General features: G+C 65.9%; 10 protein-coding genes across 10 annotated transcripts in view; 5 read left to right on the top strand and 5 right to left on the bottom strand.

Moving 5' to 3' along the window:
- CHLNCDRAFT_134977 (hypothetical protein) overlaps window positions 1-355 on the top strand; it is a gene marked incomplete at both ends in the record, with an annotated part of 3,926 nt that extends 3,571 nt beyond the window's left edge. The window contains one exon of the mRNA XM_005847124.1: window positions 158-355. Coding sequence (XP_005847186.1) covers window positions 158-355 — 198 coding nt within the window. The remainder of the gene's footprint in view (window positions 1-157) is intronic.
- An 859-nt stretch (window positions 356-1,214) lies between these two features.
- On the top strand, window positions 1,215-2,865 carry CHLNCDRAFT_134976 (hypothetical protein; the record flags this gene model as incomplete). Its single annotated transcript, XM_005847123.1, has 6 exons — window positions 1,215-1,284; window positions 1,374-1,789; window positions 1,932-2,142; window positions 2,312-2,402; window positions 2,544-2,616; window positions 2,734-2,865. The coding sequence occupies 6 exons, from the start codon at window positions 1,215-1,217 to the stop codon at window positions 2,863-2,865; spliced, it is 993 nt and encodes a 330-aa protein (XP_005847185.1).
- Window positions 2,866-3,240: 375 nt separating this feature from the next.
- CHLNCDRAFT_24073 (hypothetical protein) lies at window positions 3,241-4,557 on the bottom strand (the record flags this gene model as incomplete). The annotated part of the gene is made up of 3 exons (XM_005846920.1): window positions 3,241-3,575; window positions 3,688-3,836; window positions 3,935-4,557. Coding segments are annotated over 3 exons (1,107 nt in total), but the record flags the coding sequence as incomplete, so codon positions are not given.
- Window positions 4,558-5,476: 919 nt separating this feature from the next.
- CHLNCDRAFT_134974 (hypothetical protein) lies at window positions 5,477-6,760 on the top strand (the record flags this gene model as incomplete). The annotated part of the gene is made up of 5 exons (XM_005847122.1): window positions 5,477-5,710; window positions 5,906-6,066; window positions 6,230-6,302; window positions 6,406-6,489; window positions 6,635-6,760. 5 exons carry the CDS (start codon window positions 5,477-5,479, stop codon window positions 6,758-6,760), a joined length of 678 nt encoding a protein of 225 aa, XP_005847184.1.
- A 237-nt stretch (window positions 6,761-6,997) lies between these two features.
- On the bottom strand, window positions 6,998-8,842 carry CHLNCDRAFT_8393 (hypothetical protein; the record flags this gene model as incomplete). Its single annotated transcript, XM_005846919.1, has 4 exons — window positions 6,998-7,670; window positions 7,826-8,037; window positions 8,186-8,419; window positions 8,567-8,842. Coding segments are annotated over 4 exons (1,395 nt in total), but the record flags the coding sequence as incomplete, so codon positions are not given.
- A 3,949-nt stretch (window positions 8,843-12,791) lies between these two features.
- On the bottom strand, window positions 12,792-17,156 carry CHLNCDRAFT_23940 (hypothetical protein; the record flags this gene model as incomplete). Its single annotated transcript, XM_005846918.1, has 11 exons — window positions 12,792-13,109; window positions 13,286-13,519; window positions 13,721-13,918; window positions 14,045-14,183; window positions 14,368-14,600; window positions 14,739-14,943; window positions 15,094-15,167; window positions 15,277-15,534; window positions 15,666-15,914; window positions 16,076-16,341; window positions 16,562-17,156. 11 exons carry the CDS (start codon window positions 17,154-17,156, stop codon window positions 12,792-12,794), a joined length of 2,769 nt encoding a protein of 922 aa, XP_005846980.1.
- Window positions 17,157-17,624: 468 nt separating this feature from the next.
- CHLNCDRAFT_134971 (hypothetical protein) lies at window positions 17,625-18,405 on the top strand (the record flags this gene model as incomplete). The annotated part of the gene is made up of 4 exons (XM_005847121.1): window positions 17,625-17,789; window positions 17,907-17,951; window positions 18,094-18,154; window positions 18,248-18,405. 4 exons carry the CDS (start codon window positions 17,625-17,627, stop codon window positions 18,403-18,405), a joined length of 429 nt encoding a protein of 142 aa, XP_005847183.1.
- A 177-nt stretch (window positions 18,406-18,582) lies between these two features.
- Window positions 18,583-20,040, bottom strand: CHLNCDRAFT_58105 (hypothetical protein). Its single transcript, XM_005846917.1, has 5 exons — window positions 19,939-20,040; window positions 19,807-19,838; window positions 19,475-19,638; window positions 19,245-19,337; window positions 18,583-18,973 (listed from the first exon to the last, which is right to left on the bottom strand). The coding sequence occupies exons 1-5, from the start codon at window positions 19,964-19,966 to the stop codon at window positions 18,817-18,819; spliced, it is 474 nt and encodes a 157-aa protein (XP_005846979.1). The 5' UTR covers window positions 19,967-20,040; the 3' UTR covers window positions 18,583-18,816.
- A 202-nt stretch (window positions 20,041-20,242) lies between these two features.
- On the top strand, window positions 20,243-23,344 carry CHLNCDRAFT_52858 (hypothetical protein; the record flags this gene model as incomplete). Its single annotated transcript, XM_005847120.1, has 10 exons — window positions 20,243-20,245; window positions 20,456-20,532; window positions 20,618-20,854; window positions 20,942-21,035; window positions 21,130-21,154; window positions 21,368-21,541; window positions 21,676-22,233; window positions 22,524-22,694; window positions 22,795-23,030; window positions 23,114-23,344. The coding sequence occupies 10 exons, from the start codon at window positions 20,243-20,245 to the stop codon at window positions 23,342-23,344; spliced, it is 1,806 nt and encodes a 601-aa protein (XP_005847182.1).
- A 46-nt stretch (window positions 23,345-23,390) lies between these two features.
- CHLNCDRAFT_56201 (hypothetical protein) lies at window positions 23,391-25,091 on the bottom strand (the record flags this gene model as incomplete). Its single annotated transcript, XM_005846916.1, has 5 exons — window positions 23,391-23,604; window positions 23,891-24,051; window positions 24,172-24,681; window positions 24,776-24,868; window positions 25,008-25,091. The coding sequence occupies 5 exons, from the start codon at window positions 25,089-25,091 to the stop codon at window positions 23,592-23,594; spliced, it is 861 nt and encodes a 286-aa protein (XP_005846978.1). The 3' UTR covers window positions 23,391-23,591.
- Between the last annotated feature and the right edge of the window lie 22 nt (window positions 25,092-25,113).

Genomic DNA, 25,113 nt, shown 5'->3' with positions numbered 1-25,113 from the left:
GCGCGTGAGGAGCAGCACCCGCACTTGCCTGCCTGGATGCCAGCTGGCAGCCGTGCAACGGCATGCGCAGTGCCTGTGCCCTGTGCCATCAGGCCGACCAAGCAGCCAACCTCCCACCATCCTGCCGCGCCCCCCTCCCCTCTATCCTCCCCCTCAGGCCGTGGAGCTGGGCCTGGATCACGCCAAGCGCGCTTCGCTGCGCGCCCGCCTGCAGGCCGCACGCCTCACCTGCCCCCTGTTTGACACCGCGGGCTGGGTGCGCGACTTTGAGCGCACGCTGCTGTGCATGTGGGCCATCCACTGCGAGGGCGGCGGCCCACGGGACTTTGAGGTGGAGCCGCTAGCTGAGGGCTGATGCCCTGCGAGTGGGCAGGCCCACGCTCTCCTTCCTCTCTCGGGGCAACCTCCACCGCCAGAACACACCGTAGAAGAAACAGGAATAAAGAAAACTGCCACCAAACCCTCACGGCACTCACCTTCCAGGCTGCCAACAGCCTGCCCGCCACAACCATTTTGCTGGCGCTCCAACGAACCCTTCATTGTTGCCAACCCCTGCTCGTTCACGTCTGCTCCTTGCTCCGTTCAGCGTCCCCAGCACTTACTTGTCCTGCCCGCCTGCTAGTTGGTGTCGGCAAGCGGGCCCAATTTTTGCCACGCATGTGCGTGTGTGTGTGCACCTGTAGACCCCCTTTTGTGCACTGCCATCTCCATCTCGCTCCCGCTGTTGCCGTCTCGTGGCTGCTTCCTTGCTGCTGCTTTGTCACAGGTGCTTTCATGTGTGCGCCTCGTCACAAAGGGTGCATGCTTCCAAGCTACCCTCCTGTTGTGCATTCATTCTGTCACTTTGTTGCGCATATCATTCGTTTTACAACACTCTTCTGCCTTTCCTGTGACCCCCCCTCTTGTTGTTCCTGCTGTGGTTTTTTTCACCCGCCGCGAACCCTGCGCGGGACTCCCCCTCTGTGTAACACCTTCCTTCGGCCTAAACCACAACACAATGTTGGGGCAACGGTTGGGGCCAGGAGAAACAGGGACAGTTTGACGGGGCTGAGGTCATGGAGGGGAGGCATGTGGAAAGCGGCCGCCGCCTCATGAGCGGCCATCTGGCGCCTCGGCTTCCTCTGCCTGCGTTTTCCCTCAGCATTCAGCAGCGTTCTCCAGTACCCTCCCTCAGACTTCCTAGCCTGCAGCAGCCCTCCAACCCTTGGCGCGACATGGGCCCCGAGGCGGGCGTCCCCCCGCAGCGCGGGGGAGAGCCCCAGGAGCAGGACCAGTTGCTCCAACGTGAGTACAGACGAAGGGCGAGTGCAGAGAGCAGCCAACAGGCGGGTTAGTGGCTGAACGTGTTGCTGCTTGCCACCCTGTGCCTGCAGAGCCCTCGGAGGCCCTCGATACGGCTGGAGCAGATGTAGAGACTCCAACAGAGGAGCACCCCTGCAGCAGCAGCAGCAGCGGAGGCACTAGGTGGGGCGGGTTCATGGCCTGGCTGAAAGGCCGGCGAGCCGCACAGCGGTTGCCCTCTGAGGACGAGGACCAAGGCGACGAGCTGCAGCAGCGGCAGCAGCAGCAGGTGGCCGTGGTGGTCGAGGCCGCGGCCGAGGCGGCGGAAGGCGCCGGCAACACCACCGCAGCGAGCAGCAGCGGCGAGCATCAGCATCAGCAGCCCGGCGCCAGCGGCAGCGGCGGGGGCGGCGAGATCGAGCCGCGCGGCTCGGGCAGCCCCAGGATAGCGCGCCTGCCGTCGCGGGGGCCCCCCACCTGCTTGATTTGCCTGGAGGAGTTCACGCAGGTGCGCAGCCCGCCGTGCTGGCTGCCAGCCTTCCTCCTGCCCGGCTGCAGTTCCGGTGCTCATGCCAGCACCTTGCGCCGCCAAAATGCCTCATGTGCTCACCCACGCCCGCACCTCAACCTGCCCGGCCGCCTCCCCGCAGGAGGAGTTCATCAACGGCGCCGCGCTGCGCCTGGAGTGCAACTGCCGCGGCGACCTGGCGCTGCGCCACCGCGAGTGCATCATGAAGTGGGTGCAGGTCAAGGGCAGCAACGTTTGCGAGCTGTGCAAGGCGGAGATCCGCAACATCCCGGCGCCGCCGCCGCGCCCCACCGACGCCGACCTGCCCGCCCTGGACGAGGCTTACTTCAACGGTGAGGGCGGCTGGGAGCGGCGGGAGGGGGCGCAGGGCACCGCCGCCCGTGGCCGGTCACCGAGTGGGGGCTTCTGCTGCTTGTTGGGCGGCAGCCACGACGCCCGCCCCGTCCCTTCTTCCACTCACCCCAAGCCATCCCCGGCTCGCCACCCCCTGCCCCCGCGCAGACCCCAGCCACATCCACGACTTCATGCCCTCCTCCCAGGACCTCGTCTTCGACTGCATCCGCGTCACATGGGTGGCCATGATTGTGTCCATGTGAGCACGCACGGCGGCTGGGGGGTGGGGCCACTGTGTCGCATTGCATTGCATGCCGGTGCTGGCGCTGCTGCTGCCTGCCTGTCTGCCTGCCTGTTGAAGTGTGTACTCACTGCCGCCCCACCCCCTTTTGCTGTGCAGCCTGTTCTTCGAAATGTCGCTGGGCGCGGCGCTGTGGACGGGGCTGCTTGCCGGTTGCGCCTACAGCATCATGGTGCGCTGCGCTTGGCTGCACGCGCCAGCTGGGCTTGCCTGCCAGCCGTGCCAGTGACAGTGCCGGGTGCACCTCCTGCTGCTCATTGCGCATTGGCCTCCCTCCCTGGTGTTGCAGGTACGGTTGATGTACAGGCAGCACTTTTACGCCATGCGCCGCCTGGCGGAGCAGCAGGCCGCGGTGCGGCGAGAGCAGGAGGGCGGCAGCCCCACAGCAGCCGCGCCGCACCCCGTGGTGGTGGCGGTGTGATGACTGCAACAAGTAGCTTGTCTGGCGTTGCTTGCCTGCCTCCAGCATTATTGATACTCTCTGTACTGCACCTGTCGGAGACCCTTGTCCGCCGCCTGTACCACCTGCTCCTCCCCAAAGCCGTTTTTGCCGCGGAAGCGCCTCCCTGCCTGTTCTTTCTTTGTATCCAGTTGCCGTACACTTCCCCTTGCCCAGCCCCCTCTTAGCATCCCCCCCTTCTCTCCCTCTGCACACTGCGTCTGTTGCGCAGACATGTTGCATACACGCCCAGCCCTGCAACCGCGGCTGTGCACCACCGTCAGCTCCAGGAGGGCTTGCGGGGCCTGATGCCCTCGCCGCGCTCAAACATGCTTCCCCTGACCCACTCGGGCGTCTTCACCACCTCGCCTCTAGCCACCACGTACTGCAGGGCCAGAGTGTCCGCCTGCAAGGCCGTGGGGGATGCGTGCCTGGACATGAGGGCCCTGTGGCCGCATGCTGCATCACAAGCATCCCTCCTGGGGAGGCTGTCCTGCCACAGACCGCCCCCGCCCGCCTCCCCTGGCCCCTCACCTCCAGCAGCAGGATGTCGGCGTCGCAGCCCACAGCGATGCGGCCCTTGCGCTCCAGCTTCAGGCGTGCCGCGGGGTTGCGCGTCATCAGCGGCAGCACCTCCTCCAGCGCCCAGCCCTCCTCCATCACCATGGCCCGCAGGAAGCGCAGCATGGCGCCTGCAGGCAGGCACAGGGCCCGGTGGGCGGGCCGGCGCCAGCAAGCATGGGAAGAGTGCTGTCTGAGCTGAGAACTCGGCTCCTCCGCCCCCCCGCCGCTGAGCGGGCGCACCTGGGTCTGCCACATCGTACTGCACCAGCCGCCCCTGGGCGTCAAACACAGGCAGGCTGCCATAGCTGTCTGTGGACACGGTGACACCCTCCAGAGGCAGGCCCTTGTCGCGGTACAGCCTCAGGGCTGCACGGCACTGGGAGGGAGAGCTGCAGGGCCAGGTGGCGGCAAGAAAGGGCAGCCTCACGACCGGCAGCAGGCTTCCTGCAGTACATGGCAGGCAGGCGGTGCTGGCCGCCACCGCCACCTCAGCCCCGCACCCCACCTGCAGGTGAGGTCCAGCGTGCCGCCATCCGCCAGCCAGGCGGCGCCGTCGGCGACCAGCTCTGGGCTGCGCTCCATGTGGGTGGGGTGGAAGGCGGTGACGGGCAGGTCGCCGGCGCCGCAGGCCAGCGCGTCGCGCAGCGGCTGCAGCCGCGCCGCGCCGGGCCCCATGTGGCAGTGCACGATGCCCGCCTTGCCCGACAGCATGCCGCCCACCCGCGCCTCGAGGCCCAGGCGCAGCAGGTCTGCGGGGGTGGGTGCCGAGCCGCGGTGGTCTGACACCGCCACCTCGCCCACGCCCAGGCAGCTGGCGACGAGGCACAGCTCGCGCTGCACGCTGCCGGTGATGGTGGCGGGCGGCAGGCGGTACGAGCCGCACCAGGAGTAGGCGGTGATGCCGTCCTCGTTCAAGCCCTGCACCTGCGCCACCAGGTTCTCCTGCGTGCGGCTCACGCTGTCGGTGCCCAAGACGCCCACCACGCAAGTCAGGCCTGCCTGCAGAAGCTCCGACAGGCCTCGGGGGGCGGGGGTTCTGCTCCCGGGCCCGGCCTCCCCGCCACCGCCGCACACATGCACGTGCAGGTCAATGAAGCCCGGGACGGCAAGTAGGTTTTGCCCTGCAAGGGGGGCACCGGGTTTGCCTGCCTATAGGCAGCCGGCGATGCGCGGTGCGTGGGCGGCGGTGCAGCAGAGCCGGCTGGTGCGGATGGCCAACAAGCAGGTCATACAGGCGTTAGGGACCCTGCACGATGTAGCTGGGAATACAATGACAAGGCTAGCAAGTGCACCTGAAACATCGAGCACCGGCACACCCAGGGCGGCAAAGGCGGCGGCAGCCTCGGGAGTCAGGAGGCCCAGTATTTGACCGCCTCCCATCAAAATTGCAGCCTCAGATGGTATGTGGGCTTCAGAGGAAGCAGAAGCAGGCTGGCTTGGGACAATACTGGCATTGGTGATGAGCTGCAGTGCGGTTTGGGAGGCCATGATGTTGACATCAGGTGTGGATTTCGGGTGTGATCAGACAGCTGCATGCCTGCATATTTCTATACGTTCGGCGGTAGGGTTTTTTTCGGCGGCTGAGTCACGCCACGCGGCGGCGCGACACAGCGATGACGGCCCGTGAAAAGGAGGGCCATAAACCACTGTTGGCAATGTGCTGTGCTCTCAGTCCCGACAGCCACGACAAGGGCTTGTAACACACCACACCACCTCGCAGTGCTCACGGCACAAGCCCCCCTTCCGGCAGCCACCATCCACACCGCTTCTAGGCATTGGTACCGTGAGCTGGGCTAAGGGGCTGAGGGGTGCCGCGCGTCTGATCACTCGGTTTGTGAGCAGGCCAAGGCCTCCATTTGAACGAACAGGCAAGAAGGGCAGGGAGCCGGCAGCGAGGGGAGGCTTGCCTGGCGTCCCCTCCCTGCTTACCCTCTCCCCGCCTGCGCCCTCACCGCCGCTGCTAATGCGCTACCCAGGACTTCCTACACACCCCCTGTTTTCCCCGCAGCGCAAGGCTGATTCGCGCGACATGGCGGCGCCAGAGCCAGCCCGTGCGGGCAGCATCCTGTATGCGCTGGTGGCGCGCGGCAGCGTGGTGCTGGCGGAGCACGCGTCCGTGAGCGGCAACAGCAGCGTGGTGGCGGTGGGGCTGCTGCAGAAGGTGCCGCCGGAGGAGGGCTTCCGCGCCAGCTGGGCCGCGGGGCAGCACATCTTCCACATCCTGTCCGCCGGCGGCCTTACCTACCTGTGCATGGCGGATGAGGTGCGGGCCGCTGGGGCTGGGGCGCCTGCCACCGCCACCTGTGATGGTCGACCTGTCCCCGCCCGCCCTGCCCTGCCCTGCCCGCCCTGCCTCCCTCCTCCTGCCAGTTTGTGTGTTAGCCGGCAGCGGAAGTTGCCGCTTGAAGCATCATTGGCTGCCTGTCTCATGCCCCCTCGTCCCCCGTTCGTCCTGCAGAGCCTGGGCAAGCGGCTGCCGTTTGTCTTCCTGGCCGACGCGCAGCAGCAGTTTGAGTCCCGGTACTCTGCGGTGGCGCCTGGTGCGGTGGCCTACGAGATGAGCACCGAGTTTGCTCCGGTACTGCGGGACCGCATGCACTACTTCAACACAGACCCGCGGTGGGTGCGGGGGTTGGGTGGGGGGTGGGGGGTGGGGGGTGGGGTATTTGACGGGGCAGGAGCGAGTGGATGCAGGAGGCAGGGGCCCGGCAGGAGGCATGCGCAGGTGCCGCGCGCTGAGGCCAGGGGCGGCCGTGTGTTTTGCTGCGACTGGTGTGTGCAGGGCGGACACGCTGTCGCGGGTGCGTGGCGAGGTGGTGGAGCTGAAGAATGTGATGGTGGACAACATCGAAAAGGTGGGGTGGGGCACCCAGAAGAAAAGAAAAGATGGGGGAGGGTGGGCTTGCGGTAGGGGCCCGGTCGTGCACTCCTTCACCTCGCTTGCTAGCGCCGCCGCAGGTTCTGGGGCGGGGAGAGAGGCTGGAGCTGCTGGTGGAGAAGACGGATGAGATGGGGCAGCAGGCCTTTGCCTTCAAGCGGCAGGTGGGTTGTGTGTGTGCACGGTGTGTAGTTCTGTGGTGGTGTTTGCATGCGTGTGCTGCCTTGCTTGCATACCTTGCCTGTGGGGAAAAAAACAATGTGCCTAGATTGCTCCCAACACCACTCAGTGCTCGGTGCGCCCGTGCAGGCACGTGTGCTTCGGCGGCACATGTGGTGGCAGAATGCCCGCATGGCAGTTGTCATCTCCGCGCTGGTGCTGCTGGCGGCTTACGCCATCGTGTGCGTTGTCTGCAGCCCAACATTCAAGTGCTGACGGGCTTTGATTCCTGCTTTCCTCACTCCCCAACATGACGGGCGCTTCAGCGCACATTCACCCAACACACTGTGACTTCTGATATTTGGCTGGAGCCGAAGCTTTACAGGCGCAGCGCCCCATCTGTAACAACAGCGCAGCCCGTCCCGGCCAGGCTCACAGGTCCAGCCTGCGCTGGATGAAGACCTGCGGCGCCGTCTCCACCTGCAGCGGCAGCTGGCCGCGCAGCAGCCCCCGCAGCGCGGCCGCGGGGCTGCGCACGCGCAGGCTCAGGCGGCGGAAGCCGTGGGCGGCGGCCAGCTGGGCGTAGCCCTGCACGGCCGGCTGGTCGGTCAGCAGGAAGTCGTACCGCCGCTTTGCCAGCTGGCCTGGGTCCAGCCCCTCCTCCTTGCAGTAGGACCAGGGCTCCCCCACCTCCCCGAACCGCGACACTCCCATCATGGCCGGCACCACGCCGACGTGCACGCGCAGCTGCCGCCCCTGCGCCGCCGCCGCCGCCGCGTCTGCCGCCGCCAGGCTGTGCAGCTGCCTCAGCGCCGCACCCCCCGGGTAGTTGTGCCGGCTGGCCGCCGCCGTGACCAGCGTCAGCGCCAGGCCCGCCGCCAGCGCGCCGCCCACCACCAGCAGCAGCAGGCGGCGCGCCGCCGACTTGCCGCGGCCCACCCACGCCCGCTGCACCGCCGCCGCTGCCGCCAGGTTCCACAGCGGCAGCACCGGGAACAGGAAGCGCACCTCCTTGTGGCCCAGATTTGAGTAGAGCAGCACAAAGGCCAGGCCAACTGCCAGGGGCGGGCGCACGCGGCGCTCCAGCAGCGCGCCCAGCGGGGCCAGAGCGTAGGCAGCGTGCAAAGCGCGTGGCAGCGCCGACGTGAAGTACCAGTGCGCCGGCATCACGCCCCACTCGTGGCTCCTGCGGGGCGCAGGAAGCAGACGAGGAGGGGGTTTGGGGTAGGCGGGGTAGGGTATACATTGCACTTGGGTCTTGTTGCAAAAGCAAAAAAGCAGGCCACGGAAACCACGTCGGCATGCTTGCGTGCCCCCGCCCATCCCACCTCCCCGCCTCACTTGTTGAGCACGGTGTTGAAGTGCAGCACCTCGCCCTCCGGCCACAGCCAGCGGCGCCAGAAGAAGGAGTCTGCCAGCAGGGAGGCGGCCAGGCTGGCGGCGACGGCGGCGGCGCCGTGGGCCGCGCCGCGCGCCAGGCTGGTGCGGCGCGTGGCCAGCAGGTGCAGGCCCACCAGGCCCACCAGCAGGATCATGTCGCACCGGAACACCACCTGTGCGCACGGGGGCGGCAGGCGCAGGGCCCGGGGCCATGGAGCAGCTGGCAGGTGGCAGCAGCCAAGCGGCTCCCTCCAAACACACGCTCCAGAAGGGCGGGTCCGGCTGTGCAGCCACCAGCAGCTGGCTGGCTGACCCACCCACCGCGGCTGCCGTGAGCAGGTAGATGGGTGCGGGCGAGTCGCCGCCTGCCAGCCAGCAGGCCAGGCCCGCGTTGGTCAGCGGCATGGCCAGCACGTTGGGCAGGGTGCGCGAGAGGTAGAAGGGCAGGTGGAACTGCAGCGCGGTCAGCAGCATGAAGGCGGCGGCGGTGGCGCCTCCCAGCTGCCGCCGGATGGTGCGCTGCACCAGGGCCAGGCTGCCCACCGTGGCCAGGCCCTGCAGGTCAGCAGGCACAGGGAGGGACTGGTGTCAACAGGGCCGCCGAGCCACCAGCACCAGGGCTTCCTTGGGCACAACAACTCTGCTCTCCAGGATCGCGCATGTTAAGCCAGCGCCATGCACCCAGACCAAACTCAAACTCACCAGCACCAGCCGCACCGCCAGCAGGCTGGCCAGCTTGGGTGCGCCCAGCACGCGCAGCAGCAGCACCGCCGGCGCCGCGCCGCAGGCCATCGCCAGCGGGCCCAGAAAGGTGCGGGGCACCACTCCCGGGAACTCCAGGTGATCGTAGGCGGTCAGGTTGAGGCCGTGGTACAGCAGGTCGTGGGTGGCCTGCAGGTTGAAGCTCTCCTCCACCTTGGTGAAGGGAGCCAGGCAGGCGTGCGCCGCAACCGCCGCCGCCACCAGCACCGTCCAGCCTGCGGCAGCAGGGTTGGGGCATCGATCCGACTTTGCCTGCGATACACTGCCCTAGGTATTCGGCATGCCTCTGCAGGCGACGCAGGCCTGCGCAGAGAGGGGAGCAGGCGATCGTGCGGGATGCTGTCGGGCGGGCCCCACCATCGATCAATGCGCTTCCCCGAGCCATATGGTGCCGATCATGAGGCGACAACGCGAAACTGGCAGGGGTGCTAATTAACAGAGGAGCGGTGGGTATCGCTATGCAATGCAATTTGGTGCGTTAGATGATAGCAATGCCAAGCACCTGGTGGAGGGATGGGATAGTGTGCAGCCCGGCGGCGCGGCGCTGGCGCCAGCTGTGCATCCCCTCCCCCTGGCCCCGCCTCCGAGCGCCTCCTGCTGTGTTGCCTATCAGCCTTCATGAGTTCAACTTGTTTCATTGGCTACTTTTCAGTTCTGCACACACAAGGCACATTCAATGAAGTTCCTGGCATAGCACACTGGCAGTCAGAAGGTTGCATGCATGCATTCCTCTAGTGCAGCTTATCCACCCGCACATACAGCTGGCCTGCTGCAGTGCACATCGCTTTGGCCGACTGGGTGTCGATCCTGGCAGGCAGCTGAATGGTCTCGCTGCTGGAGCGTCCTGCCCACCAGCCAGCCTCGCCTCCGCCTGCCGCACCATCGCGTGGCTCGCCGCTGACACGCACCAGCCCGCTGCTCCAGCAATGAACGCTGATCTGCTGGCGGGCAGGCAGGCAGGCAGGCAGGTGGGACCATCTGGGGCTTGTGGTGGTGGCTGCCCTGTGCAAGCATGCAGGCTGGCAGTGCACGGCATGCTGCCACCCAGGCCCCACCCCTACCTCGTGAATGCCCAGCCCCGGCATCAGGACAAAGATCTCAAAGCCAGCCGGGGGCGCCGAGGCGGTGAAGGCACGGTAGCTGCGGCCGGCAGCCACGAGCGCCTGCGGCTGATGATGCTCAGCCACGGTGGGGGTGGCCGTGGTGGGCATCGGCATGGCTGGTGCCGAGGCTGCTGGGGTAGCCTCCAGAGGACCGCTGGCCAGCAGGTGTGTCGGCCCCTGGCCAGCGTGAGGCAGGCCAGCCAGGGGCAGGCCGCTGAGCACCCCGCCCCCCGCAGGCAGCCCTGGGGGCAGCTCAGCCAGACCTTCTGTTGGATACTGCTGTTGGTATTGCTGATAAGGTTGGTACGGCGTGAATGCTGCGGGGCCAGCAGCGGCGCCCCAAGGCGGCTGCTCGGTGGCGGCCGTGCGAGCACGCTTGGGAGCTGGCACGCCTGCCGCCACCTCTGCCGCCGACCCATCCAGCACACGCTCCATGGCCGGCGCCAGCGGCTGCACGTGCTGGCTGCTGAGCCCTGAGGCCACGCTGCCACCCGGTGCCGCCTGCTGGAAGAGCTGCTGCTGCTGCGGCGGCGGCGGCGGCGGTGGCGGCAGCGGCTGTGGCGGGCCATCTGCAAACAGCCAATGCTCGTAGCGCAAGTTGAGCGCCTCCTTCTCGCCCTGCAGGGCACGGGACGGCACCCAGGCAGCCAGGGCCGTCAGAATGCGGGCAAGTCCTGATGCACGCAAGTCTCGCTGCCGCTGTGCAGCAGCTGGCTTGGGCACCGGGTGGAGCGCTGCAGCAGAGCGGCCAGGGCGGCAGCCCTGTGCAAGGCGACCCTGAGCACGCACATCGTCATAGCAAATCTCGTGGGCCTGGCTCTCTGGGTGGTACCCCACCACTGCAGCAGGTGGCAGGCCGACAGCCAGTGCTTCAGCAGCTGCCAGCAGCTGCCACACCCCCATGACCAGCCTGCCGGCCAGCAGTGTGCAAGCCGACACCAGACCTGTGGCAAAGTAAAACTGGGTGTCGCCGCCCCACCACACGCCGATGCGCCGCCCCACAATCTCCTGGGGGGAACCCACAACGCGCGGCGGGGTGCTCCGCAGCTGCGGGGCATATGGCTTGGGCTGTGGGGTCTGGGAGCGGGCAGGCAGGGGTGAAGGGGCGGTGTGAAGGCAGGCTGTGTCGCCACATGCCAGTCAACTGCAATGCAGACGCAATGAGCAGTCCTCACCCGGGCCCGGTGCCTTGATGGTGGGCGAGTGGCGCCTGCTTCTGCCCGCATGGCGGCGGCAGAAGGTGCGTAGCGCGGGAGGCTGGGCGCTGGTGCCGCTGCCAGTAGCCCCGCAGCCTCCTCAGCCCCCCAAGCTGCGTGTGCTGATGGCGGCGCAGCTGCTGGCCCTGGCGGTGCCACTGCAATCGCGGCAGGCTGGGCATGTGTCGCTTCCTGCTTCTTTGCGGCCTTGCCCGCTGACACAGCCGGCTGAGACGGCGCCTTGGCTCGAGAGCGTGGACGCGAGCGCGCGCGAGAGGAAGGGCGCTGCTGCTGCTGCGCTAAGGTGACTGCTGGCAGCCCTCCAGCCGCCGCCGCAGCCGCCGCCGCTGCCGCCAGCTGCTCCCTTGCCGGCTCCCTCCTCTGCGGCCGCGGCTTGGCCGGCGTGGACGTGCTGGCAGGCGGCTCTGGCGTGGCGGCGGTGCTGGGCGCAGAGTCCAGCTGGATGTGTGCATTGATCTCGCCGGCGATCAGGGCCTGCGGGCGGTGGCAGCATGCGGAGCAGGCAGCGTGCGGGGCATAACTGGCAGGGGCATCCCAGAGTGTGTGGGGGGCGTCCCAGTTGCTCCCCACACACGCTGCAGCCAACGCTGTCAACCTTTTCAAAGTCGAGCAATCGGCTGACATAGATCTTCTTGGTTTGGTAGCTGAGGTCGGTCATGGAGGAAGGGGGGTTGAAGGCGCGCCCCACGCGCGCCTGCAGGGTTTATGCGCCGGGCAGTGCGTTGGTGGGTGGACGGCAGCAACACCACAGCATGCTGAGGGGAGCGGTGTGGTCATGGTTGACCAGCGCTTACCCAGCCCTTCTGCACCAGCACCGTCTCGTAGCCGCCCGCCTTCATGACATGCTTGAACAGCTTGAACAGATCCATTGTCGCCCGGTTGAAGATGGCGGGCTGCGGGGCAGGAGCGGCAGCATAAGCCAACACACATCATGTGGACAGCACTCAGGAGTAGCCAGGAGAGGTGCGCTGGGTACCTACCGAGGTGTCCAGGCCGCGCGACTGCATGAAGGCAGTCCACACCTGCAGTGGAGAGGGGCCAAGCAGGCTGGCGGCGGATGGCAAGGTCGCTTGGCGTCCGAGGAGCGTGCAAGGCCTGGCAGCCCGCCCGGCGCTCGAGTCACGCCGAGGTTGCGCCTCCCCTCCCGCCTCCCTGGTAACACATGCGCTCCCTTGGCGCACCTCCATGAACTGCTCCCTGGTGCGCACGACCCTGAATTTGCCAGCAGCGCCTGACGTCAGCGCATGGCGCGGACCTGCCGCCACCTCGGAGGCGGCGCCCGCGCCCGCCGGAGCTGCGGCTGCTGCAGGCTCCCCGGCAGCTCGCACATCGCTCCCAGCAGCAGCCATGGATGGTGCCTCAGCTGGCCCAGCTCCTGACGCCTCTATGCTATCGTTGCTCGCCTTAGCCTGCTCCATGGGCTCACCTGCTGATGCTGCCTGCACGATGGGTCAAGCAGGCAGGCCTGCCTGCTTGGACGAGCAGAGCTAGGCCTGCAGCCAGCCCGAGTTCAGCAGCTCAAGGGGTGCGGCCCATGGCCCTTGGCAAGGTGCTCATGCCACAGAGAGACGGGTGGAGAACCTAAGACTGCCAGGTGGTGAACCTAAAAGTGTTCCATGCGGCTCCAACAGGCCTGCCCCCAATAGACGGTTCTTTCTAGCAGGCGCCCAGGTCAGGCATTCTCATCATCTCAACGCTGAAATCCTTCTGGTCTGTGCGTTATTGCAGGAGCCATGAGCAACGAAACAAAAGGCAACAGAAGCAGCATGTGAACGGCAAGCAAGCAGGTACAAACAAACAAGCAGCAAAACGAAAGAGGTGGGGAGAGGCCAGGAGGAGCCAGGGCTAGTCGCGCTGCATGAAGCGCAGGCTCTTGGACTTGAGGCCGCGCATGGTCTCGCGCATACTCTCCCCCGCCGCCGCCGCCGAGGCCTTGGCGGCGGTGAGGTTGGGGTTGAGCTTGCCCAGCCGCGCCGCAACGTCCTGCGCCGCCTTGGCCGCCGCGTTGCTGGTGCCCGACTGCAGGCGCGGCATCTGCATCTGTGGCAGGCTGAAGCCCGAGGCGGCAGACCGCACCGCCACGCCGTCGCCCGACAGCAGCGGGCGTCCCATGCGGCGGTTGAACTGCTCCAGCACAGCCTGGTACTCGCCGCGCTTCAGCACCTGCGCGGGACACAGAAGCACATGGGACCAAGGCAGCACATAAGTGAGCGAGGCGGGTCACGGGCTGCAGGAAGATGGGCGGGCACAGCAACATGCCCACCGCCTTGGTTCATGCACCCCCCCCCCTCGCTGACGCAACTACCATCATGTACCCCCTCACCCACCCGCCCACCCACCTTGAGGTCTGCCATGCGCTGGAAGTCGGAGGGCGAGCCGTGGGGCAGCAGCTCGAAGAAGGTGTCCACCATGCCGTCGGGGGGCGACCCCACCACCTTGAGCACCGCCTCGGCGCGCCCCAGCTGCGCGTTGACGTCGGCGGCAAACGACTGCACCCCCGCCACATCCAGCTGGCCCCCCGCCTTGGCCAGGTCCGACAGCTGGCCCTTGATCACCTCCGTGTCCAGCCGCATCTGTATGGAGAGGCGAGAGGCGCACGTGGGTGGCGGCGGTGGTGGCGACAGTGGCTGAGAAGGCTCTAGTGTCGGCAGATGTGCAAGTCAGGCCCGGCTCAGCACGGCACCGTGCTCGGAATGGCACCCACGCCGACTCTCCCATGTCAGGCAGGCAGCATGCACCCAGCCTCCACAGCCACACACCCACGCCGCCCCAACCCTGCTCGCCTGCTGGCAGCCGATGTCGGAGATCTTGCGGCAGCGGAAGACGTTCTCGTAGAAGCGCGGCGCAAAAGAGCGCAGCAGGCGGTCGCAGAAGAAGCGGAAGTAGTTGGGCGGCATGGCAGGGCCCAGCCGCGCGCCCACATCCAGCAGCACGCGGCGGAAGGAGCCGACGTACTCGCTCTGGTCGCCCGCCTGCAGCCGGCAGGGCCGGGGCGGCAGGCCGTGGGGGCGGCTGGCAGGCAGAGGGGTGCAGCCAGGGTGTGCGTGAGGCAGCGGGGGTAGCCGCCCGGGTGCCGGCCAGCCCGGGTGCCAGCGCACCATCTCCATGCCCGCCCAGTTGATGCGCGCCATGGCCGACAGCGCGCCCTCCAGCTTGGTCTCGATGCCCAGCAGCAGCGAGGCCAGGCACTGCGTGGTCACAGTCTGGAACTCGTCCTCCTCCTCGCTCATGTCCACCCTGGGGGACGAGGGGTGGGTGGAAGCGACTGGAAGAGAGGGAAACCAATGAGGAGGCAGGGAGGCAGGGAGGCAGCAGCAGATGGAGGCAGCAGACGCAGCAGCCTGTGGTGTGCGCCGCCACACCCGACTCCCTTTCCAGCCCGCCCGCCCTCCCCCGCAGCCCGCCCCCAGCGCCCCCCCACCTGGATGCCAGCTCCCGAGGCTCCAGCTTGGCGGCCAGCGCGCGCGCCAGCTGGCGCACCATCTCCTGGCAGTGCTCCGCGGTGGAGGCGATGAGGCACACCACCCCGATGTCGTCGTCGCTCAGCCGCACATACCAGTCGCTGGCGCCCAGCACCGCCGCTGCGCCCAGGCTGCCGGAGGAGGGCTTGGGCAGGCGCGCCACCAGGCGGGCCGCATACGCGCGGTACACGCGCTGCGCCGCACAGCAGGGGGCACATGAGTGGGTTGGTCACAGTGCTCAAGGCCAGGCTGGGCACATCCACCCTTTCTCAAAACCGGCACCACGCGCGCCTCCGCCCTCGCTTCCCTCCCCTCTCCCCCTGCCCCCCACCTGGAACACGGCAGCCAGCTCCAGCAGCGGGCGCCCGCGCGTGACCCTCCCCGTGCAGTCCCGCATCTCCGCCTTGAGCGCCTCCACCAGCTCGTTGCTGCTGCGCAGCACCCGCAGGTCGCCCGACAGCGGCTGCCAGCTCTCCTCCCGCATCAGGCGCTCCAGCGCCGCCATCAGGTCTCGCTCCACCTGCTCAAAGTACACGCTGCAGGCAGCGGCGAGAGGACGCGGCTGGCGGTAAGAAGCTGGTCGGGTTGGCACCAGCCACAGGGTGCAGGCAGTGGGCCGACTATGAAAGCCTGGGCTGGGCTGTGGCTGGCTGGGCGTTACGCAACCCCCCCTCCCGCGCACCCACCCGAGGTATGGCACAAAGACGGAGGAAATGCTGCCCTTGAAGTTGGTCTTGGCCACTGCCACCGAGGTGGCGTGCTCCTGCAGCAGCAGCAGGGCGGTTGCAGCAGCAGTCCCCCAAGCTGGCTGCCGGCCTGCTTTGCGGCGCCTGCACCACCCACCCTGCCAGCCACCTCAGCCCCCCCACCTGCTCCTTGCGCCGCTCTGGCGACTCCCCCTCCGCGGTGCGCTGCTTCTCTCGCGCCAGCTTCTCGTACCGCTGCCGTACCCGCGAGGCCGGGGTGCTATCATCCGCCGTCGCGGCGCCGCCGTCGGCCCCCACCTCTGCATCCTCGCTGCTGCTGGGCTCCCGGTCCACCGCCCCCTCAAACCGCCGCGCCATCTCGCTCTCAAAGATGTTGGTGGCCTCCACCGCCTTAAGCAGGTTGTCCACCTGCTGGGGCAGCTCGGCAGACTGCGGGGCGGGGAGGGCCTGGGGGATGGGAGTGAGCGAGACGGCAAAAGGTGCAGGGCTGCCAGGGAGGGGCTGGCACGGCCGCGTCTGATCACCCATGCGCCCCTCCTTGCCAGCCGCACCTTGAGGTCCAGAATCTCCGCCAGCATGGTCTTGCTAATGTTGCAGAACATGATGCACAGCAGCTGCGGCACGTGCCAGCTGGGCGGGAAGATGGCCCAGATGTCCTTGCGCGCCTCCAGCCGCTTGAGCAGCCACTTGTAGCGGTTGGCTGTGCGCTCCAGGCGCGCGGTGTCGCCGATGGTGGCAAATATCTGGGTGTACACCCCCATCTCCCGCTTGCACACCGAGTCTATCAGCTCGTCGCGAGCCTGGCGCAGGTGGGCGGCAAGGCAACCAGGCAGCCGGGGTGGACGGCAGCGGGGTGAGCTCGCGGTGAGGGTGCAATGACTTGGTGCAGCCGACATGGCCAGCGCTTTGGCCGGCCTGCGGCTCCCTGCTCCCATGCCCAGCCCAGCCCTGCTGCGCCCACCTGGTACCCCAGCGCCTCCACCACCATGCAGCAGGACCGCAGGCGCTCCAGCAGCAGCGGGCTGGGCGTCTCCTCGCCCAGCAGCTCAAACTCGCGCATCGTGTTGATCTGCAGGCTGCGCTCCAGCGCCGTCAGCCGCCCCTTGAGCTCAGCCACCTTGGGGATGTGCACGTACGACTGGAAGTGGGAGGACAGCTGCTGCACAGCCTCCAGCAGGTGCGCCGCCTCGGCGTACTCGTGCCGCTCCACAGCCAGCTGCAGCTGGTCTGCAGGGGCCAAGCGGGGGGTGGCAGGGCGGCGGGTGAAGGGGTGGCAGAGATGGGCAAATGGCGCAACGGGGAGTGCAGCAGCAGCATTTTCAGCAGCAGAGGCAGGCAGCAGGCAGCAGGTCCATCCATGGAGCAGGGCATCTGCAACGTAAAACGATCCCAGTCAACCAGACACGGCAGCTCGGCAGCCAGCCTTCCCCACCCACCGCCCTCGCACCTACGGCATTGACGAGCATGGAGAGGCGGCGCAGCGCAGTGATCGTTGCCGTGAGGTGCTTCTTGGCGTAGTCCAGCTTCTTGATGTCCCTGCAGATCTCCTGCACCATCAGCTCGCTCTGCTCCGCCTTGCGCTGGATCTCGTGGATGCGGGCAAACAGGTCCTCGATGGCGGCGCGCGCACCCGCCAGCTCCTCCCGCGCCCTCGCCCCGCTGCTGCTCTGCACCCGCACCGCCTCCAGGATTTCCGCATCCACGCGCTGCACCTGCAGAAGGCAACCGGTGGTGCATGGCAGCGAATGTCGGGCATGCAGCGCTTCTGGAGAAAGGTGGCCAAGCGGCAGGGCTGCAAACACGCCAGCCCCCCCCTCGGGCAGCTGGCCACCACCGCATTGCCCGCTCTCCCTGCAGCACACCTTTTGCCTCAGCGTGACCACCAGCGGATCCAGCTCTACTAGCGATGCCTCTGCACAGCCACAGGCGGGGCGGAGGAGCGGGCACGGCTTGCACGCCAAGCCGCCTGCAGGGGCGCTGGCTACGCAGGGCGCTTCCCGACCCTGATCAGCCACCCGGAGGTTCTCACCCGAGGGGAACATGGTGTTCACGTAGTGCTGCACGTCGAAATTGGGCTGGTCGAAGGGGTCTGCGAGTTGACCGGCGTCAGCCGTCGGCTGGGGGCTGGCTGAAGACGCCATGCCTGCCCCCTGTGCCGCTGCACGGTGGCAGGGTGCCCGAGCCACAGAGGAACTGCGATCACTCACTCCAGACGTTCGACTGGGGGGCCTTGCCACCTGTCGTAGCACTGAGAGATGGGGTGGATGCAGCGATTGTGGCTCAAATCGCAGGCAGAGCACATTTGTGGCACAGCTGGCCGCCTGCGTGGCACTTGTCCATTCAGCGCCGCCCTCCCGCCCTCTCCCCTCCTTGTGGCAAGCCTCCCACGCCTCGGTCTGCTGAGCACTCCACATCACCTCTTCCCTTGCCCCTCCCTCTTCGACAAAGTCCCAGCCCGGCGGCGGCCCAGCCCTCCTGACCCCTCCCTGGCTGGGACTCTGGGTGGCGGCATGGCGTCCACGCTGGCCCTGCTCAGCGGCATAACGGTGCAGCCCGTCGGCGCCACCCCCATGGCGCACTCGCCGTCGGCGTCGGCCACGCACGTGCAGCAGCAGCAGCAACCACAGCAGCAACAGCAGCAGCAGCAGCAACAGCAGGCGGCATCCACAAGCACGGTTACAGGCGAGGGCTGTTGCTGTCCATACTTGCAGCCCTTGTAAGCCCGCACCTTGTGGCATGCGGAGCACCGCTGACTGAACCCACGCTGCTGCTGCCGCCCACAATTTGCAGAGCACCTGGTGCTGCGCTTGATGCCCAAGAAGAAGAAAAAGGGCAAGGTGGGTCATGATGGCTGATCTGGGCAGGTGCATGTCTCGGCGTTGTGCTGTTGCTGCGGCAGCGCTCCAATCATAACGCTGCCTCAAGGTGGACGTAGGCGCGTGGCAGCAACGCACATAAAGGGTGCTTGGCCCGGTGCAGGGCGTGCAATGGGCCGAGGATGTGGTAGACAATGAGTTTATGAACAAGAAGAAGTCGAAAAGTGAGTGGGCTTTGCCATGTGCATGTGACCCGCCTATACCGCACTTGATTTCACATAGGTGATGCATCGGCATCCCATTTCTCTCCGCTGCAGAGTGCTGCATCTTCCACCCGCAGCGGCAGTTTGGAGAGTGGAGCGACAACGAGGACAGTGATGCAGAGTGCGACTGCCCTGATGGCGCCTGCCAGCCGCCAGACCAGCCACAACAGCAGGCAAAGCCGGCGTTGCACACAGCGAGTGGCACACCGTGAAATGCAATCAGTAGTTGCTGCCTGTTCCCATCTTGATGCTTGCCTCCATGTGCTTGCCCCTTCCATGCTCCTTTCTTGCGCTTCTCCTTGCTGGTCTGCACGTGCCGCTTCCATGTCATCAGCTCAGAGCTTACATGAAATTCTCAGTATAATGTTTGAAGACAGCCAAATGGCCTAGATCAGCGGCCTGCCCCAGACAGAGGGCATCTCTTGCAGTACAGGCAAGTACAGGCAGAGCTGGGTGGGTTGCCGCAGAGGCTGGGAAGACAGCGAGAAGGAAAAATTGCCAAGCCGGCGCCGGCCAAGCCTGCCAGGCGCCCCAAAAAAGGAAGAGGGAAGGTGCAAACATGAGTGTCGGTGCGAAAAGAAGTGGCTGAAACGTGGAGGAGTTGGCTGCCTCCCAAGCCGAGCTTACTCCAGGTCCACGAGGCCCAAGTAGGAGGCCATGAGCTTGAGCTGGTCGATGAAGCTCACACCCGTGGCATACTCGGTCATCAGGCCAATGCCAATGCCCATCATCACCCAGCGCCCGTTGTTGATCTCATTCTTCCTGGTCCAGCCAAACACCCTGCACAGAGGAGGGCGGCGGGTGTTAAGGAGGGATGCACGCAGGGGCCAGCAGTGGATGCGAGCAGTTGTGGATGCGAGGAACGACGCAACTTTGCGGCACTGGTGCATGAGCGGGCAGGGTCTCATTGGTCTAGTTTGTCATCAGGGATATCAGGCTTAGATGTTCTGTTTTTGCGCACATTCACCGACCCACAGGCCATGCGGTGCACGGCATGCACGATGCACACAAGCACATGCACAGGCTGGGCACCCAGCCAGCCAGCCCTCACTTGGCCTTCTCCACCGTGTCGGTGAACTTCAGCTCACGGAAGTACTTCTGCATGGCCTTGGCCTGCTGCCGCTGGTACTCAATGGTCACGCCCCTGCAGCACCCAAGCACCAGCGCCGGGATGGATCGCGACGTACCGACCGAGGTCGGCAGCGCATAGGCACAGTGTGCGCACAGCCAGCACGGGCGGCCTGGCCACCATGGGCAGCCAGCGAGGGGCCGCAAACTCACGAGGGCGCGCTGGAGGCTACTGCTGCTGCTGCCGGCACGGGCTCTGCTGCTGCCTCGGGTGCCGCTGGCGCCTGCTCTGCGGGTGGCGCAGGCCGCGCGAGCGGCTTCTGCAGCAGCGGGTCGCTGGAGGCCTGCACTGCTGCCAGCCGCCGCCGAGTGGACCTCTGCAGCAGGCGTGTGAGGAGCAGCAGCATGTGGGCAACCAAGTGACCGGCTGCCGTCTGGCCACAGCGACCGACAGGGGGGCCGGCGCAGCAGCTCCCGTCGGGCACACAGCCGCCAGAGGCCCACCAGCAAACCGGCCACCCGCGTGCAGCACCAGCCACCCTCACCGCTTGAGATCCCGTTTGGAAGGCGGGGCAGCCTGCAGGCAGGGCAAGGGGTGGTGGAGTGGGTGGCTGCGAATCGGGCAGGCGTGAATTCACCAGCGCGGCGCGCCGGCGGCCCGTCCACCAGTGCCCTACCTTTCCGCAAGCTCAGTGTGGACTGCATTGTGCCGCTGGAACGAGCTGGGGTGCGCGCAGACTGTGTGGAGGTGTCGGCACCTGGGGCTGGTGCTGAAGGCCAGACTGATGCGTACGGCCAAGGATCTGGTGGGAATGAAGCACAGGAAGTGTGGTTTAGGCGATGAATGAGAGGGCACAGCACGCAGCAGGCATTTTTAGCAAGAGGCGTCCAGGCCGAGCTATATCGACTACATTGCGCGGCGTGCTGCCTGATGCATCGAGCCGCGGTCACGCCGACACCAACACACACACACACTTCAGCATGGTGCGCACACTCTAGGCCTCTTCTCTGCCCCAATTGCATCGGAATTGCATCAACAGAATCCTGGGCCGGCGCTTCTGTGCCAGGCTGGAACCGCCCAAATGTTGTCACCCGCCTGCCCCGCCGCCTTCCACCGCCACCACTCTTCTGGCAGCCTACGCCGCCTTCAATTCTCCTCCTTGAATGCCCACCAATTGCTGCTGTGGTGTGCAGGGGTACTGTGGCTGGTGCCCCTACCTGAACAAGTGGTTCACCTTTGTAGCCAGCATCGGCGTCGCGTTATGCTGTGGGTGAGGGCCCGCCTGCAGTTCCATGCTCGCCATTCCACCTTGTGCCTCTTGTGCGGCGTGCACTCACCTTTGGTCATGCTGGCAGGCTGACATACACGTTTGCCATCTGGAGCGGGGCCATCAAGAACAAGTATGGGCTCGATCAGGAGCGTTTGCAGTTCATCGCGAGTGCAGCCAACGTGGGCGGCTACAGCTCCATCTTCTCGGGCCTGATGTATGATGCCCTTGAAAAGCACAAAAGAGTTGGCCCCCGCGTGGTTGTCATGATCGGCTGTGCTGCCAACGCCCTGGGCTATATCGGCCTCTGGGCCGCAGTCAAGGGGTGAGCAGCAGGCAAGGGGTCTGCACGAGCTCAGTGTGACCGCACCTAGTGTCGGTCAAACTAAGGGGTGGCGTGGCTACCATGCAGGGTGTTCCAAGCCAAGTTCTGGCACCTCGTGTGTCTGGCGGCGCTTGCCGCTAACGGGGGAACATGGGGCGACACTGCTGCACTGGTGACCAATGTAAGTTGGTGTGTTCAAACTCAGACTGTTTCTGTACCTTGTTCATTGCAGGGCTCACCTGTGCAGTGAAACCCACATCCCTTGGTGCCTGCAGGTCCGCAATTTCCCCAGCAGCCGCGGTAGCGTAGTTGGCATCCTGAAGGTAGGCTTAGAGGTGTTGTTGCAGCGACATGCAGTTACAGCCCCATTCACGCAACAACACCATCCACGCTCCCTGCTGCGCAGGCCAGCATCGGACTGTCAGGCACGGGAATGCAGAGCCTCACTGCTGCAGCTGCAGCGGTGCGCTGCTTGTATGCCTTTGCTTGACGCTTCGCTGCGCTGTGCTGCAGGCTCTCTGTTTGCTGCTGTCTACTCGGGGCTGTACGCGCCAGACAAGGAGTCCTTCCTACTGTTCCTGGCGCTGGCTCCTGTGGGCATGGGCCTGCTCGCCCTTCCCTTCATCAACCATTGCTCCTTTGTCCAGCAGTCGGAGCTGGAGGCCGGCCAGCATGTGTTCACATCAGGTGTGTGGGCATAGCCTGCTCCGCTGCCCAGCTGCCGAGGCTTCCTTTGCCAGCGCATGCCGCTCCATGGCACATTCATGCAGCACTCCGGAGCCTGGCTAGCCCGCGCCCGCTCCTCCCACATGCAAGTGCAGAGGGCCGCTTCATCTTCTCCTTGCAAGCTCTCGGCACCCTCGCGGTGTACCTGATTGTCAGCGCCACGGTGGCCTCGCTGTACCCGCTGACGCGCGCCGTGCACCTCACCGTCATGGCAGGCGCCTTTGTGCTGCTGCTGCCCCTGCTGCTCATCCCGGTGGGCAGCGGCGGGATACTGTCCAAGAAGGCGGAGGTTGACTACACTCACCTCAGCCACTATCAGGACGAGGAGGAGGAGCAGGGAGAGGAGGAGGAGCAGGCGGTGGCCTCCGCACGAACAAACGACGAGAGCAGCGGCAGCGGCCCAGACAAGCTGGGCCTGACGCAGCCGCTGCTGGAGCCAGCCGTCATGGGCATGGAGCGCCATGCGGCGGCAGCGTTGGGCAGCCACCAGGGGGGCACAGTGGATGCCATCAATGGTCGTGCGGCAGGGCAGGTGGCGGCAGCCACGGACCCAGCCTCATCCCGCCCAGTCCCAGAGATGTCGCCTGGGGACTGCCTTCGGTCCAAGTCGTTCTGGCTGCTCTTCCTGATCCTCGTGATTGGGCTGGGCTCAGGTGGGCGGCCTGCGCATGCTGGGGCTACTCGCCAGCCCCGGGCTGCCTTCTCAAGAGCACCATGGTGTGTGCACTGTAGGCCTGACCCTCCTCAACAATCTCGCACAGGTTGTGAAGGCCTTGACCGGTGGGGCACCAGCGACAGAGGCCACCCCGATGCTCGTGTCTGCATTCAGCGTCTCCAACTGCGCTGGTAAGGCTGCACAACACTTCCGTGCCTTTGCCAGCACCCCTTGATGCGAGCAGGCTGCAGCAAGCCTCTGCGCCCCGTCCTGTGCCTGCGCCTGCAGGAAGAATGTCGTTTGGCTACGTCCCTGAGCGGCTGCTGCATGGCAGCGGCACCCCCCGCCTACTCTTTCTGCCGATTGTCTCTGGCCTGATGGCTGCCACCTGCCTAGGGCTGGCGTTTGGAGGCATAGGAATGCTGTACCCACTGGCGGCGATGGCTGGCTTTGCCTTTGGTGAGGAGCGGGCGCCGCTGCGCTGTTCTCTGGCCTTGGGTGCGCTCTGGGGCTGCCTGCTCTACAGATGCCTAGCGTGTTGCACGCACTCATCCCGCAGGCGGGCACTGGTCACTGTTCCCATCCCTAGTTAGTGAGCTGTTCGGGCTCACGCGGTTTGCAGGCAAGTGCTCTGCAAAGCACGCTGCCCTTGCCTGCTGCTGCCCATGGTATGCCACTTGCCATCTGATCAGCCTCAGCCCCGCCTGGCATGCAGCAAACTACACCATGATGCAGCTGGCACCCGCCGTTGGAAGCTTTGGGCTGGCCATGGGGCTCAGCGGCTATCTGTATGAGGTGCGCGCTGTGGTTTATGTTCAAATAAAATAAACATACAGCATGCATCCACTGCCCGCCTGCAATCCTGGTCCCTTTTGCAGCGCGCGTTAGCCAGGCACGGCATGGGCGAGAACACATGCGTGGGGCAAGACTGCTTCCAGCTGACTTTCCTCATCCTCTCAGGCCTGGGTGTTGTGGCCACGGGGTGCTCTGTGCTGCTGTACGAGCGCAAGAAGGGGATCTATGCATGGCATGCCCACGAACTGCACACATATGATGAGGAGGTGCAGCGGGAGGAGGGGCCCACTCCAGTTCGCAGCGTGTCACTGTGAGCGGCCCGCGCCAGGCAGCACCTACCTCCATTTGTGACCCCATCCTTAGCGAGCATTGTTACATTCTTCTTTCAAGATTCTTTAGCATGCATTGCATTCAATTAGCTTGTCAAGCCTTGTTACTAGGTGTTTACCACATAGTGCACGGAGCAGCGATAGGGATCAGTGCGCAGGGTCGCTCTGCATGGCTGTGGAAGTCGTTGCTGTGAGCCAGCGCTGCCAAAAATCGGAAACGTGGGCAGTAAAGTCAACGTTGCCTCCTGCAATGCAGAGGAACCCACATCAATACTCCAGCGATGAGCAGCGTCCCGGCATTGACACTGGCTGCCAGCCAGCAAGGACAGCCCAGGCTGGGCCTGGCTTACCGCACAAGATGACGCCCACATGCTTTAAATCCGGGTGCCTGCTGCTCAGCTGGCTGCCCAGCGCCGCTGCCACGCCCGCTGCTCCTGACGGCTCCACAATCACCTGCAGGCCGAGGGCAAACGCCACCAGCATCACCCATGCTCAGCCAGCCACACGCTGCCTTGCACCCCACACCTCCACCTGCCGCGCACCTTCATCCTCTCCATCACCAGCTGCATGGCCGCCACAACCTCCTCCTCAGTCACCGTCAGCACGTCATCCACAAGCCTGCTCACAATGGGCCAGGTCAGCGACCCCAGCCGTGCCTCCAGCCCGTCACAGATGGTGACCGGCTTGGGCAGCTGCAGCAGCAACGCAGGCACGGGCATTACGCTACAGCTGGCCCAGGTCATGCAGCAAAAAGGGCACATGCAGCGCTGCTTCACCAGCACCTGCAGCACCACTGGGCCTTGGCCCCCCACCTGCACCAGCTCGCCTGCCGCCTTTGATGCCGACACATCGGCTGCCGCGTTGCGCCCCACCGGCTCCGCCGCCAGGATTTTTATGCAGGGCTTGATTGCCTTGGCTGCCACCGCTATGCCGCTGATCATGCCGCCGCCTGAGACAGGGACGATGATGGCGTCCAGCTGCGGCACCTGCTCCAAGAACTCCAGCGCAATGGTGCCTTGCCCAGAAATCACGGCGGGGTGGTTGTAGGGAGGTACAAATGTGGCCCCCGTGTCTCTCTGGATGGCCGCGCAGGCTGCCTCGCGCGCATCGATGCTGGCCTCGCACACAATCGGTTCCACGCCATAGCTGCGGATGGCGGCGCGCTTGATCTCAGGCGTGTTGGCCGGCACCACGACGTGGGCGGTGATGCCTCGCAGCTGTGCGGCCAAGGCCACGGCCGCGCCGTGGTTGCCGCTGCTGTGGGTCACCACCCCCCGCGCCGCCTCCTCGTCGGTCAGGGAAAAGATGGCGTTGACTGCGCCCTGCACCGCATCGGCGTCACTGCGTTGTTGCTGCTGCTGTCGCACCAGTACGGGCCTGGCTCGCCATCCTAAGCGCAACCCAGCAGGCCATCACCCTGAATTTGAAGGCGCCGATGCGCTGAAAGATTTCAGCCTTGAAATGGAGAGAACGACCGCTCAGCGCATCCAGGGTGCGCGACGTGAGCACCTTCAAGAAGAAGAAGAAGTGTGACACACGTGGTTGACTCGGGGGGGGGATGCGCCGACTAGTAAGGGCGGTGTTGGGGCGCGCTGTCTTCCACCGCACCAGACAGCTCAGGATGAGCAGGGCAAGAGCACGTGCTTACCGGGGTTCTCTTTGCATGTGGGGCAATGACTGCTGCCGCGGCCTGCACGTCTTGCAGGGAAACTGCAAGGGGCTCCTCCCCCATTCGTCCAAGCACCGCCGATGCG

The sequence above is a fragment of the Chlorella variabilis genome (assembly GCF_000147415.1).
Source record: "Chlorella variabilis unplaced genomic scaffold CHLNCscaffold_12, whole genome shotgun sequence".
NCBI classification, from domain to species: Eukaryota; Viridiplantae; Chlorophyta; class Trebouxiophyceae; order Chlorellales; family Chlorellaceae; genus Chlorella; species Chlorella variabilis.
This window is presented reverse-complemented; position numbering and strand designations above follow the sequence as displayed.

Excerpts from the sequence above, each read along its gene's own strand:
- CHLNCDRAFT_58105 (XM_005846917.1), bottom strand. The coding sequence starts at position 19,966 with ATGCAGTCCACACTGAGCTTGCGGAAAG. Across the intron at positions 19,338-19,474 it reads GTAGCCTCCAGCGCGCCCTC|GGGCGTGACCATTGAGTACC; the intron begins GTGAGTTTGCGG and ends TGGGTGCTGCAG. Across the intron at positions 18,974-19,244 it reads GACACGGTGGAGAAGGCCAA|GGTGTTTGGCTGGACCAGGA; the intron begins GTGAGGGCTGGC and ends TCCTCTGTGCAG.